The following is a 14380-nucleotide window of genomic DNA, read 5'->3' as shown; positions in this document are numbered from 1 at the left end:
CGTATCTTTTTTAATCCATTTGATTACATGTATAGCATAGTTTTACAAAGAGAGTTTAATACAGATACATGTCTATGTTATGTGATTTGTCGTATGGTGCTCATAAGTCTGGGCCATAACCATAATTGTATTCAATGTTAAGCTTTGCAAGTAAACTTGTATTCTTCAAGGATATTCATTGGATAAACACATTTGTTAGGAACACAATCAATTTTGTTTTGACCTGCCCACCTTACATTGAGTAAGCTTGCAGTATTACCAGTGTGTTTATTTCATTGTTCGTGCAAAGTATGTGTGTGCTATGAAGTTTGAAGGCCAAAGTTATATTTCAACTCAGGAAATAGTTGTCTAAATATATATATATATATATATATTATAACTAGACAGATTAAATGGTGCCTGTGTATCTCGTAAAACAACACAAAAGTGCCTTTTGATCCAACTGTTGGATCTATTTTTTCAGATATATAATGTGCTCATTTATTATAGGTTTGTGCTAGTTAAATTGATATGTAAGAACTGTAAAGAGTACTGCCATCATTGCTGAAATACCTCTTGCCTCTGCTTTGGTACTTACCAGTACTTTTTTTGCCTCACATTATATTACATGTATAACACATTTGTATTAAAAGTTTGTCAACCTGCAATGTCAGAGGATCTTGTCTGTAATGTATGAAAAGAATGTTTGTAATTATGCTGTATTATGCTTATGGTGCTCATAAGTCTGGGCCATAACCATAATTGTATTTAATGTTAAGCTTTGCAAGCAAACTTGTATTCTTCAAGGATATTCATTGGATAAACACATTTGTTAGGAACACAATCAATTTTGTTTTGACATTTTGACTTCGCAATTTAGATCGCATGAACTCGTGCTTTAGAATGGCGATTTGTTTTTTTTCAATTATATATTTTTTCTGGGAATATGTTTTTTTGAACTTGTTGACATAATGTAATACTAAAGATGTTACATTTGTTTAATAAGAATACCGTAATATTTTTGGGTTGTGGTACCCTTTAACATGTTCAACTGGCTTTCGATATTCAGACATTATTTTTCATACTTTTTATGAAAATGAAGTTCAAATTTGAAAACTCTAAAAACAGATTTGTTAATGACTTCATATCTTCTGTTCTCTATAAACGCTTACTCTTGTTGAAAGACAGTAGATTGCTAGAATTGTATAGCTTGTAAGTTGTGCATACATGTTTAATAAAAGTAATCTCTACCAGAGTATATTACATTATTTCATTATGTAAACAAAAATTAAAAGAAATACTTGTGAATATTATTTGCGTCTGTATGCGAGTGTTGGTTGACTTACATTTACCCACCCCTCCCCCCCCCCCCAAAAAAAAAACATATTAAATGTGGTCATATCCCTCAGTACCCATTTGTCTGCCAAAATTCATGGTGTATGTTCGATTGGTCGACACTCAGTTGGTCTACTACCTGTTGCCTTTAAAGTGACGTGGTAAAATTGTTGAAGGTTGATGAAAAAACTGCGTAACTTAAATATATTCCTTCTACTGAACTAACCCTCTACCATGCAAAAAATCCTGAAAAAATTCTCAAATCACAGAGATATTTACGGTTTTCTTTGCAGGCATCACTGGTCAACACCTTCTAACTGTAAATTCTCCCAACCGTTTTTCTATGAAAATAAGACATAAGACAGGATTTTAAAAATCTTTCAACACTTAAATGTCTGGAATGATAATATAGAGCCAATTCATAGCTTTGTTACGATATACATTTAGCTAAAATGTAATTAAATTGTAATAATATAGTTGGGAGAATTAAGGAATCGATCAGATAAGTTTTTCCCAATTTTTATTGTTCATAATGGTCCGTTTTCACTTATACTTTCAGATTATCTTTAATTGTGCATCTAGCATTGAAGTCACTACCTTAGCACCATTTTCTCTCATCTGAACAATGTTACCAAATCAAAATTCCCAACTCAAAACATCCCTTACCCTTACCCTAATCACATGCCCCCAAAAGTATGTTTAAATAGACCAAATGGCTGTAGACCAATCGGCAAGTTACCATATTCATGACGATCTATTGAGACATTTTCTAGCGTTCATGCCAAATGTCATAACCATAATGACTTTCACGGTTATCCAGGCACTTAAATTGTGTAGCTCTGAATGTTTGTATGACTACCAACAGGGGCAGGAGGCATTATGTTAAGGGGGTGGGGTCCCATTTTCATTCTTACAATATCCTGAAAAACGGTTGAATGATATAAGAAATATCATGTGGGTGTCTGTATAATCTTTGGGAGCTAATGATCTGTGTAGAGTTGGGGGATCTTAAAGATCATTTAAACAATTTCCAATTATTTACCAAGGATAAATATGACACCCAAATGAAATTTTAGATGAAACAGAAGTAAAGAAAAGTCCTTGATCCAATATTCATTATTTATACCAATAAATGTGTTTATTTGAATCATCATATCGCAACCAATCATGTTGAAATTGTTAACATAAAGTCATGTAATAACCATCCATACTTTAAATGTAAAAAAAATCACGTCTCTCAACCATCCTTGTTCTTTGTTTTATACATACACGAGCAAAGAGGCAGTGATTTGTTTAGTCTGTTCAAGTATAGTAATTTTGTCAAAAATTCACAAAATGTTAAATGCTAGCAGTTCTAAAAATATCTTGTAATCGTATGAACAAGATAACATGGGAACCTTGTCATTTGGTTACCATGGCAACACCTTATCTACATGACAAAAACAAAATGACTTGCACACCTTCACCTTCACAACATTAGGTGTACCAAGATTCATCAAAATTGCTCAAAAACTGTGGAAGCAGTTTGCTCCAGAAGACTTACATATCTTTGCAAAATTGTGGTTACCATGACAACACCTTATCTATCATTCACAAAAAAAGTTTCTTGAACACCCTCAAAAACATAAAGTGTACCAAATGTCATCAAAATTGCTAAAAAACTGTGAAAGTAGTGTGATCCACAAACTTTTTGAAACGGACCGACTGACTGACTGTACGCTGATTTCCTATATACCCCCTTTCAAACTTCGTTTGGCGGGGTATAATAATAATATCTTTGAATTTATACATATTTGAAGCAGCCATGCATCACTCGGAAACAGAGCGCATCATAGAGCTGTTACAGGTCTGCTGTATGATTACAAGATTTCATGCATGTATACATGTGCAATTATAAGCCGTTTAGAGCGTGTGAGGATATTTCCACATAATGTCAGCAACAAAAGTCTGAACACCTTTTAAAATCATTAACAAATTAACAAAGTATTCATAACCATTCCCTGTGGGCTATTACTATTCCCTGTGAGTGGGGCATGACTTGAAATCACGACTCTAATACGACCAATCAGATGGCTAGATTTCTAAAGTGAGGTATATAAAGTTGTATATATGTTTGATGTTCAGTGCTTGTGCTGCACTGAATGGGGGAATTATCACAGAGTGATGTGGGCCCTGTATTTTTCTAAAAATTTGTGAAAATGAGAAAAGAGCAATTTTTAACAAATAACATTAGAAACAAGTGCATTTTGATGTACTTAAGTCATGGGAGCTGCTTGTCAATGATGATGCATTGGGCTGCGTTTTTTTTTTTAGCTATCACTCATTACCAATGGTTTAAATAAGCATATCTCCCTGTACTCAGGACTCCTCAAACCTCTCTCTCACACATGGTGCACCCGCAAACCTACTGTATCTGTATATCTCCCTGTAGTCTTGATGATCTTGATCAAATTTTCACCAATAATGCCTCTTAGTCTGCCTATTCTAAGCGCCTGTGTATATCAGCCCCTTTAAAAAAAACGAAGCATAAATAAAGTATGTGTACCAAAGCACTAGCATTATTTGCAATCACACACTGAGGAGTACTTGTAATTGCATACTCACAGGTGTTCTCATTTGGTTGTCACATAATATTATAACAACTTGTTTGTGAAAGTTTGCCAATTTCTACATCGTTATTTCCAACTTTTTAGCTGTGCACTATGAGATTCAATTTACTACATCTCCCGAGCACAGCCAATAGTTTCTTGCCCATTACAACTGCAAATATTCAGCAACTTTCTCAGAATAAGCCCTGAACTTATCTCTTAATCCACCATTGCCCGCAAGAATGAGATCAAGCTCCTCTTTCTGCATTTGAGACAGTCTTGAGCTTATATTGGACAGTCTTGAGCTTATATTGGAAGTGTCATCATCCGGTGGTTCATTGTCATCTGGAAGATCAGACAGATGGTACCTCCTTAGCATGGCTTCCACAACATCCTCCCACAAGGTTTCCGTCTCAAAAACTCTGCTAACAGCGGTGTTGTCCAAGCTGCTTTCCAACATGCCATCACGCCATATCTGCTCAGGTGTGCGGTGTTTCTCTGTACGCACTCGATGGTGATTCCATGCATGCTGAAATATGGATAGTCGCTCATTGATGGGCTCTAGATATACAGCATGCAAACTGAATCTGTGAACATCATCACTAGGGTCCAACAAACCCTCATCCTCCAGTGCATAGAACTTGTTGTAATAGTATGCAATTACATCCTTGTACACATCTCGCCACAGTCTCTCTATCCTCACATTGTGAACGGATTCTCCGGTGATATGGCTTGCTCTTTCATTTCCAAATGTCAAGTTCATGAACAATGCCACAAGGACGTTTTCATGGCCGTGATCAGATCTGACCCGAGCAGGCATTGCATACATCTGGGTTGCTTTTAGAAAAAGTTCCAATACAGTTTTGGCACTGTTTTTTGGTGAGCACTTCAGAAAGGTGACTAACCTTGAGAACCCATCGATGCAACCATTGGTTACCAGACCCCACCTGTTTTTGTCAGAACAAATAATACAATGGAAATAATATAAAGTGAACAACAAATAAATGAAAGAAATATATTACCAGAATTCATGATAGTAATCAGGGCAATATTGAAGTTTGTCTTACGATTTTCCCCAAACTTTTTAAAACTTATATCTGTTATTGTTTTTCTAATGGAATAATTTATTAACCATTATCCGATCATTTTTAGCAAAAAATTTAATTATTGCAGTGATTAGAATAAAAAATAAAGGATTTGTGCATTCTACACACACACACAAAAAATCAATTTCCATAGGATTTGTACACAAATCACAAAATTTTCGGGCCAAAGTTCACTTACAAAAGGTCATGTGACTTTAGAACGGTATATCCGGTCGTCACATATTTGATGATCCACACCCTCGACATTACGGATGATGATTCTGCGCAGGTATTGCCGCAGCCATTAAACAAAAATTTTAAGAACAAAAAAAAATTCAGTGAATGACGGCTTGAAAACTACTCAATTTTGTGATTTGTGTAAAAATTTCATGTAGTACTGAATCTGTGACGTCATACAAATCTATTTTTAGAATCTCTCAATTTAAGCTTCATTTTCTCAAAGAGCAAAACAACTAGACTACATCCGCTGTTGCGCGATTTATATACACCTGTATAAAGCCAAAATTAACATGCACATCCTAAAACTCAATTTTGATGGTAATCTGTAAATACTAGATGCAGGGGTGATAGTGAGCACTAAAAAAAAAATAGGTTTTTTGTTTTCCCCTCAACCACGCCCCCCTTGAGTAAAAAATAGAGAAGAGGATTCGCGGGGGAAAAATGGCATCTAACAACATTCCCCCCTTTCGAGTAAGAAAATTTGGGAAAAAATTGGGCAAAACAGGGAAGATTAGAGAAAATAACGGGGAAATCGGTAGAATCAGGGTAAAAGAGGGAAGAAGAAAAAAATCTGTTAAAAAAAAAAAAAAGAAAGAAACTGTTCATGAGCCATGAACTTGAACTTTTACCCAATGACCACAAATCTTATAATTAGATTAGCTCCCCAAGATAGGCAGGCCTATTTCGAGAATTTCTTGAGGTATTGCAATTACATGCTATTTTTTAACAATGATTCCTGTGACCTTGACCTAAAAATCTGCAGCTACAATAACTCAGGAGCCCAGTAGTCAAGTTTGATTAAAATCTGATATTCAGTTCTTGAGATTACAAGTACATTTAGAACATTGGGTCCTGTGACCTTTGATCTTATGACCCCAAAAATCTAATCAGTTCATTGGCAGTCCACGATACATACATGTACATTGTACATGACCCAAGTTTGGTGAGAAACCATCATTTGGTTCTTCGTACGACAGATCGACAACTTGAAAACATAATGGCTTTGGCTATTTCGTTGTGGAAGCAAAATAATTTCCAAATCAGTGTTAAGTTACTCTGGTTCATAACTTAATGAACTAGAGCAGTATAGCACTAATTCCATTCCCTTTTTTTTTCTTCCATATTTGGTTGATTTTTCAGCATTTGGACATTATTCTTTAATTTATGCTCTTTCAGAAAATGAAATTAAAATTTGAAAATTCTAAAAAATAAATTTTTGATGTCGTCAGACTTTACCACTCTACGGAAATTTAATTTTTACATACTGTAGAAAACACAAGACCTCATTATGTTCATTATAATCCCTGCAACTATTTAATTTGAGGATTAAATGGTTGGATAATGGTCCATGAGACATAAAAAACACAAATACCTGATAAGTTTCATGTGTCCATCCATATGCCATAGGCTATTTGGTGAAGCAACCTTGTAGACTCTCCTTGAAACTCCATTTCCCCATCTTTCAGCAGCTGAAGGTGGATCAACTTCAGCTAACAGCTTCCGTACTCTTGTCCTCTGCACAGTGTGACCATGTGCATGAAGAAGTCCAGACATCATCTTCATACAAAATGAAAACAAAATACTTGGAAATATACACTTTGTAAACAGAACATTTAGAACTACACGAGGACCTCCGCAGCTGCGTGACCAATACTAATCTACCCTTTAACATTATATTATTTCATTTAACTCATAAACATCTCCCATAGTGTAATTTTGTAAAATTCAGAATTCACAGCACAACATTACAGTGTACCATAAACATATTTACGTGTATAGTATCATATTTGCATTTACCGTAATAAAGCAGGGTTATTTTGACTATATCTCAGCTAATGAATGCACAAGTTGACACACAGATAGCTTGTAGAAAAATTAGAAAATTGTATTGTTATTTTTTTGTAAAATAATACATTTCTAATTGATATCAATTAATAATCAAAATTTATGCAGAAATCCAATTTTGTATGTAAAAAGTGAACTTGCTCAGAATATGCTAATTTTGCACATTATCCTACCATTTTTAGGCCAAAATTAAGTTCCCAACTGCATGAATATGAGCCCTAATGCCATCAGTTAGATTCAAAATGATTGTGTATGTACAACTACATATTAAAAAGTTCACCTCTGACCCAGTGTTGGGAAACTTTTCATGCAGATCTGCGATGATAGTTTTCAACTCTTCGTCACTCATTGTCAAGTACTTGTCTCTCACTTTCAGCCCATTAGCATGGAGCCTCTTGTAGACTAATGAAGAGGAACAGTTGAAATGTGTAGCCATTCTCTTGACAGTGTAGCCGCTCTTTTGGAAAGTAATGAGCTGTTCTCTTGTCAATTCTACTTTGGGCCGTCCTCTTTTGCCTAGAAAATAATCGAATAGGATGCAATGAAAGTCAACTCCCAAAACACTAAAAAATACATCTATGCAAAGAAATCCAAAAATGTTCATGCTCGTCTTTAGCTTTAAGTTTAAGGACTTTCATTCAGAATCAAAATGATACTCTGTTTTGTCCTCCAATCCCAAGAGAGAGACTGAACTCTGACCTTATTTTAAAAATCTACAAGTCTACAAATAAGCAACAAGGTAGAATTTTCTATACTGAAATAGATGGGGAGGGGGAGTTCACTTTAAATTTTGTTGTGGGGAAAAGGTTACATTTTCCTGTTGTGTCAAAAGAGTGCTGCTAGAGTGCCCTCTTGTTGGCTGCTATCTTAATAAAATCAGGCATCCTGCATGATCCGTTTGAATTTCTTTCTACCATTTAAGCTTGGACGTGATGGTAGAGTCAGGATATGTTTGATCAAGAAAGTGATAGAGTAAAAAGTTCACTCTTGAAATACACACTTTTGGGCCAGGTGGGCCGGCCACCAGAAAAAGGGAAGTAATCATTTCACTGGCCAAACCAGGCAACTGATAAAATAGGCAAGTGTGGAGCCCTGGGTAAATACTGTTAGTTTATAATAACGACATACTAACACTAACTAACATTCATTCAAACCATTTGGGCTTTCTTTCTCACCTGAGTTTGTCCTTGGGGCAGTGAAGCGAGAACTCTGTGAAGGTCTAGTAGAAGTATGTGGGTCTCCCACTTCTGGTTGCCGAGTCCCACCTTCAGGCTCTTCTAAGTCCACAGCTTGTTGGTCGTTCCTTGTAGTGGCATCCCTTGCTTCTGCAGCTTGACCGTCATTACACAAATTAAGCAGACGCTGGGCACAGCCTTTCAGGGAATTGTACATTTCCAATGAAAGAATATTCGAAATTCTTTCCAGGTTAACATTGATTGCACGTAGCTGTTCTCGGGCTAGTGCATAGTTACTGTCGCTCGTAATCAACCTTTCAACATCTCTGAAGGTTCTATCAAGTCTGACAAGGGCACTGTCGGGTATCATTTCTGCCATGACACAAAAGTGGAATGTGTCCGTTGTCAGAACAGTAGATCCATTGAAACTGAAAATGAAAGAACATGAAAAATGTAATTAAAAGTTATACAAGACCATTCTTTATTGCATACTGTATGTAGGGCTCCACACTTACCTTTTTTGTCAGTGGCCTGGTCAGTCCAGTGAAATCATTTCTTCTCCTACTCTGAACAAACCAGTGATTATAGATGAAGCATGACTTGGAAGAAAACAAGATTTTTCAAACTTTGTCAATGTCAAGTTGAAAATCTACTTGCCTGATTGGGCCACCAAAATATGACATTTTTGCCTTTTTTGCTGGTTCAAAGTGCAATTTCAATGGCCCCAGTGCGAGTGTCGAGCCCTGCATGTGTTATCCCAATAAAAGAATTGTGGAAAACAATGTTCATATTTCTGCAAGCTTTTGGATAAGTATATAACTGGCTATAGCAAAACCCTGCACTTGTTGGTAAAAATAAAAAAGGAGATAGATTTTATACCATAACAAGGGAAGCATTCTCGGCGGTCTCGCCTGCATTACCCATTTCGATATGATGAAAAATTGAGGTTGGGACATTATTTATAGGCAGGGTGGCCCATTAACAGGCCCCCCAAAATGAAATCCTCTGAATATAATCAGCATTTTGAAGTGAATATTGACTAAGAACCATCAGAAGAATTATTTACTATTATTTGTATCAAGATTAATACTGTCATGAAATATAACAAATAACAAAATTGATTTATTAATTCTTGTATTAAAGTTGTGAAAAACATAATCCAAATCTACTGATCTAAAATGACCTTTACTTTGTGACCTGGAATTTGAGTTGTATGATTTGTGATACTTGATTACCCTTGGGTACAAGTTTGATGGAATTTGAACAACCACTTTTGAAATTATGCTAAAAATTCAAAATCTTGATGTTGACGCCACAACAAAGTCTAAGTTTGCAAACCTGAAATTAAATTTGACCTTGACTTTGTCATCTAAAGGAGTAATCACATGATTGGTGATATTACATTTACTTTATTTGGACTCCAGGAATCTCCAAAATAGTGGAGGATCAACTAAGAAGAAGAAGATACTTGAAAACTATTATGTTCAAGTTTCATGGAAAAGGAATGTATACTTTCAAAATTATATTAACAATTCTAAAACTTAACCATATAGGGGAATAGCAAATCTGTCGATTGTAGTCAAGAGACATAATTGTTTTAAAGCAAAAGTAATATCAGTGAAGAGTAAATTATTCACAATTTCATCACTTTACCCATTAGGGTCTACTAGTATAGCTATAGATCTAGGTCTAGACTCGATTGTCGATTGCAACCGCGACAACGATCATTGAATATTGTAAAAACTAAAATCGCATTTGCTGTAAATAAAATAGTCTAGGCTAGACCTATGTGCATTAGAACCAGGAATCCGGGCTAACTCTGCCTTCGGGCGAACTCGGCCTCGCTGTAAAAACAGTCCCCTAACCCTATAAACCCTAAACCTAAAGTAAACCTAACCCTAAACCTGCAAAAAATGACCGTTTTACAGCGAGGCCAAGTTCACCCGACTCCTGATCCAACCAGATTCATGACCCCATACCAGGCGCGTACGCAGGGTGGGGTTGGGTTTTGGGGTTACACCCCCCTTGAGTTTTTTTTATGTGTATGTTTTTTGTTGAAAACCCCCCCACCCCCCTTGAGATTTAGTTTGTTTTGTTTTTGTTTTTAATAAAAAAAATTAAACCCCCCCCCCCCCCAACGAAACGAAATGTCCATCGGTCAAATTTTCAAATTTCGGGACAAAAAAAATAAAATGTCCCGTTATCCCCCCCCCCCCCTAGTCCAGAATCTACGCGGTCCTTTATAATTTCCCTAGATCTACATAAATCTAGGTCTAGGTCTAGGGTCTACTTTCAAGCCGTCGAAGATGGTGTTATCAACAAACTCATAATTATGCTCACCAGCCCAGCTCGCGTCGTACTAATAGACCCTACAAAAAGTACAAAGAGATTCGATCATACACAGTAGACCTATGTCTCCGTAATATAATGATCACGCCATCATCGGCTGGTAGCAAGTAAGTAGAGGAGAGGTAGCCTTGGTGTACGTGGTGGAGATCAAAATTAAATATAGGTCTAGGCCTAGACTATAGGCCAGATTCTGGACTACCCCCTCCCCCCCCCCCCCCCCTGCTTATTCAGCGGCTGGCTGAATCGTTGCGAAATTGTTGGCCATATTTTTTTTTAGAAATAATCTAGGCGCTAGTGTAGCAAGGTATCCAAAATATAGCCTACTAAAACAGACCCCAAATTTCAGACCCCTAACCCTAACCCTAACCCTAACCCTAACCCTAACCCTAACCCTAACCCTAACCCTAACCCTAACCCTAACCCTAACCCTAGAGATAATGATAAACACGAAATTTGGGGTCTAAAATTTGAGGTCTGTTTTAGTAGGCTATATTTTGGATACCTTGCTACACTAGCGCCATAATCTAGACCTAGAAATAGAATCTAACGTTAGATCTAACCTAAATTCATTAGCCTACACAAGAATCTATATGTATATGAACAAGCAATGACTTCGACTTACCAACTGTTAAATATCCCGGTTCTAAATAGATGAATAGTCTAGGGTTAACAATGAAAGATCCTCAAAACTTTCACACAATTCCAAATTTGGTTGCTAACTCCTTTTCTGTGTAGATCTAGGTCTAGATGATCATCTAGACTCTAGTTTTATTTCGGTCTGCACTGCACTGTAAAGGATGTGGCATGCATCCCTAGCTTGAGATGTACAAGGCGAGTCTATGTAAATTACCCTAAACAAACACCCCACTGGACCCTGGGCTGTTCCATGAACAAACGGGGGTGATTCTGTTACATAATATATATCACAGAGACGTTAAATGCACTGCAGACTGTATTCTAGCTTGCATTAGTTGAATTCTCGCGATACATTGACTTTCGACAACCCACACTGCACCGGCTTGCACAGACTGGCAGCATGTATTCTTGCATTAGTTGAATTCTCGCGACACATTGACTTTCGCCAACCCACACAGGACCGGTCAGGCATGCAGGATATAGGAATAAATGTTAAAACGGCGCGCTCAGTATGAATTCGTGCAATACCTTTGCGTTCGTAATCATTCACTATAACAATTCGTGATATCAAGAATTTATTTCTTGATATCACGAATTCGATTTCTTGATATCACGAATTCGGTTTCTTGATATCAAGAATTGAATTCTTGATATCAAGAATTGAGTTCTTGATATCAAGAATTGAATTCTTGATATCAAGAATTCATTTCTTGATATCAAGAATTGATTTCTTGATATCAAGAAATATGTTTAAATGATAAAACGGCTTGCCATACGATCGTGTCCTTGTAGCGAAGCCGTGTACGGCCAACGAGAAGATGTATGTAGTGGGGTATTAAACGAGCCTTTGAGTTTATTTCTCGAAAGTCGTTGCGATGGTGTATTTACCTTATTAGTAAGATGAGTGACGTATCTAGGCACGCCATAACGAGCCCCTGTCTCTGATAGTAGAGTGAACATGAAGATCGACAGCATAGACAGTGATATAACGACGAACCAGACTCGTCTCGCATTCCAAAAAGCAGCTGAAGAGAGAAAATAAGCAAAATAATGTGTTAATTATAGTAGTAGTACTGGGAGCAGCAGCAGTAGTAGTAGTAGTAGTAAAGGTAGTAGTAGTAGTAGTAGCAGTAGTAGTAGTAGTAGTAGAAGTAGTAATATAAGTAGTAGTAGTAGTAGTAGTAGTAGTAGTAGTGTAGTAGTAGTAGAAGTAGTAGTAATAGTAGTAGAAGCAGTAGTATCCTAGTAATAGTAGTAGTAGTAGTAGTAGTAGTAGTAGTAGTAGTAGTAGTATAGTAGTAATACAAGTAGTAATAGTAGTAGGTAATAGTAAGGTAGTGGTAGTAATATTAGTAGTATTAAAGGTACTATGTCCCTATTGCAGCCAACCTCAAATGCTGTAGAACTTTGCAGGAACTATGAATATGTTATGTATGTCCTATCTGTGAAATTTAAACGTTAGCAGTGTCCTCATATTCAAATTATGCAAGGAAACCCGTTTACTTGCTAGACTTCACTGTCAGACACTATTGAGTGACTGACTGGCTTTTTTTTAGTAGTGTCATAATTATTTTGTTTGCCTAGGAGAGCCTCATGAAGTATTCGTCGGAGAATCTGAGAAATGTAGGGGGCGCATTCCTCTCCATTTGGATTCAACAGGGGATGGGAGGGGGGAAGCTTGGGAGGGGGAAGGCCTGGCAAACCCAATATGTCAAACCGTTAGTAGACACAAAGCACATATAGAATAATGCCCCCTCCTTATTGTGCCCCTATCATAATCTAGCCCCTAAAAGGCCTTTTAGTCTGACTTGTCACATGTTTCCGGGCTAGTGCAAGTGTCACCGCAAACTCTCCATAATCTCACAAGCCGGACTACATGACTCACGTGCACGAGAGGATCCAGGGGCCGGCCGGCACGCACATTTAATTTTGGGTACGCCCTCATAGTTTTACTTTTCGGCAAGCTTTGAGTGGTTTGTAACAATGTTGATCATACTTTGTTGAGGCAAGGACACTTTATACTAGACCATTGTCGTAATGTAATCAAATATAATGCTTAGATCTTCGTTAACTGCCATTTTACAAATTATTGCATACATTTATATGTGCAAGGTAGGAGACGCATTATAGCTTGTCGAACCTAGCAACATGTAATGTATACAATTCGCAATCCGACTTCGACATACATGATTCGTAACAGGTGGACAATATAATTTGTAAAGAAGCATTTAACAAAGAATTAATTGTGCATAATATTTGATTACATTATGGAAAAGAACATTTCTCGTCAGTTCGCTTCAACTTTCGAACATAATGCCATTATAACATCCTACATGTTCTTAGATAGCTGTAAAACACCCTATGTATCATGCCGTCGCTTTCGTTCCTATACTTTTCTATAACTTTGATTACGTAAGATAAGAACCAACTAGACACTCTGGCCCGAATTCACAAAGGAGGTTTGTCGACAAACCTTGGTTTTCGTACGTCATATAACGCGTTTTACGCGTTTTTTACAAACCTGGTTTGTAAAGAACAAAAGGAGGTTTGGCGAAACAAAAGGAGGTTTGACCTCAAACCTTGGTCTGAGCTCAAACCTTGCTTTGTGAATTCGGGCCTTAGTGTATCCGCTTCTATATTACAGGCGGATACAATCTGAAGCAGTGCAAAAATATAAATAGGATTGTGAGTCAATATGACCACTACTTGAACCACTGTCATCTATATTTAGTGTAGACATTCAAGAATTAAGGTTTCGTACGCTCCAAGCTGCACTATTTAAACGCACACGTTCCCTCATCCAAACTCACGTGTCATGCACACATTGCCACTGAAATAATTGTCGTATACTGTTCATGACGATACTCTTCTTAATTAGTAAAAAGTGGATTATGATCGACTGGTTTTGGTCTTCTATCGCTAATAATAGGGACTTTTAGATTTGCACGAAGACAATGTGGATTGCTACGGTCGACGTCCTTTTAATGCACTGCCTTGCATGGACGTCACACGTATCAGTCCACGCAAATCTAAAGGTCCCTATCGGCAATCAATGGAAGGGTGACGAGAAAGGCATTCAGTGCTAAAAGTGTCACACTATATAAAATTATTTATTTATTGATAATGATGATGATGATTGTGATGGTGA

The 14380-nt window shown here is 36.9% G+C and overlaps 1 protein-coding gene across 1 annotated transcript; it reads right to left on the bottom strand.

Annotated features, from left to right (window-relative positions):
* Window positions 1–2426: 2426 nt before the first annotated feature.
* LOC105437615 lies at window positions 2427–8680 on the bottom strand. The gene is made up of 4 exons (XM_030977474.1): window positions 8248–8680; window positions 7353–7588; window positions 6600–6784; window positions 2427–4849 (listed from the first exon to the last, which is right to left on the bottom strand). The coding sequence occupies exons 1-4, from the start codon at window positions 8624–8626 to the stop codon at window positions 4069–4071; spliced, it is 1581 nt and encodes a 526-aa protein (XP_030833334.1). The 5' UTR covers window positions 8627–8680; the 3' UTR covers window positions 2427–4068.
* Window positions 8681–14380: the final 5700 nt, after the last annotated feature.

This window comes from Strongylocentrotus purpuratus, unplaced genomic scaffold, assembly GCF_000002235.5.
Source record: "Strongylocentrotus purpuratus isolate Spur 01 unplaced genomic scaffold, Spur_5.0 spur5_scaffold_1, whole genome shotgun sequence".
Lineage (NCBI taxonomy): Eukaryota > Metazoa > Echinodermata > Echinoidea > Camarodonta > Strongylocentrotidae > Strongylocentrotus > Strongylocentrotus purpuratus.
Note: the sequence above shows the minus strand (reverse complement) of the source record. Positions and strands in the feature narration are given on the sequence as shown.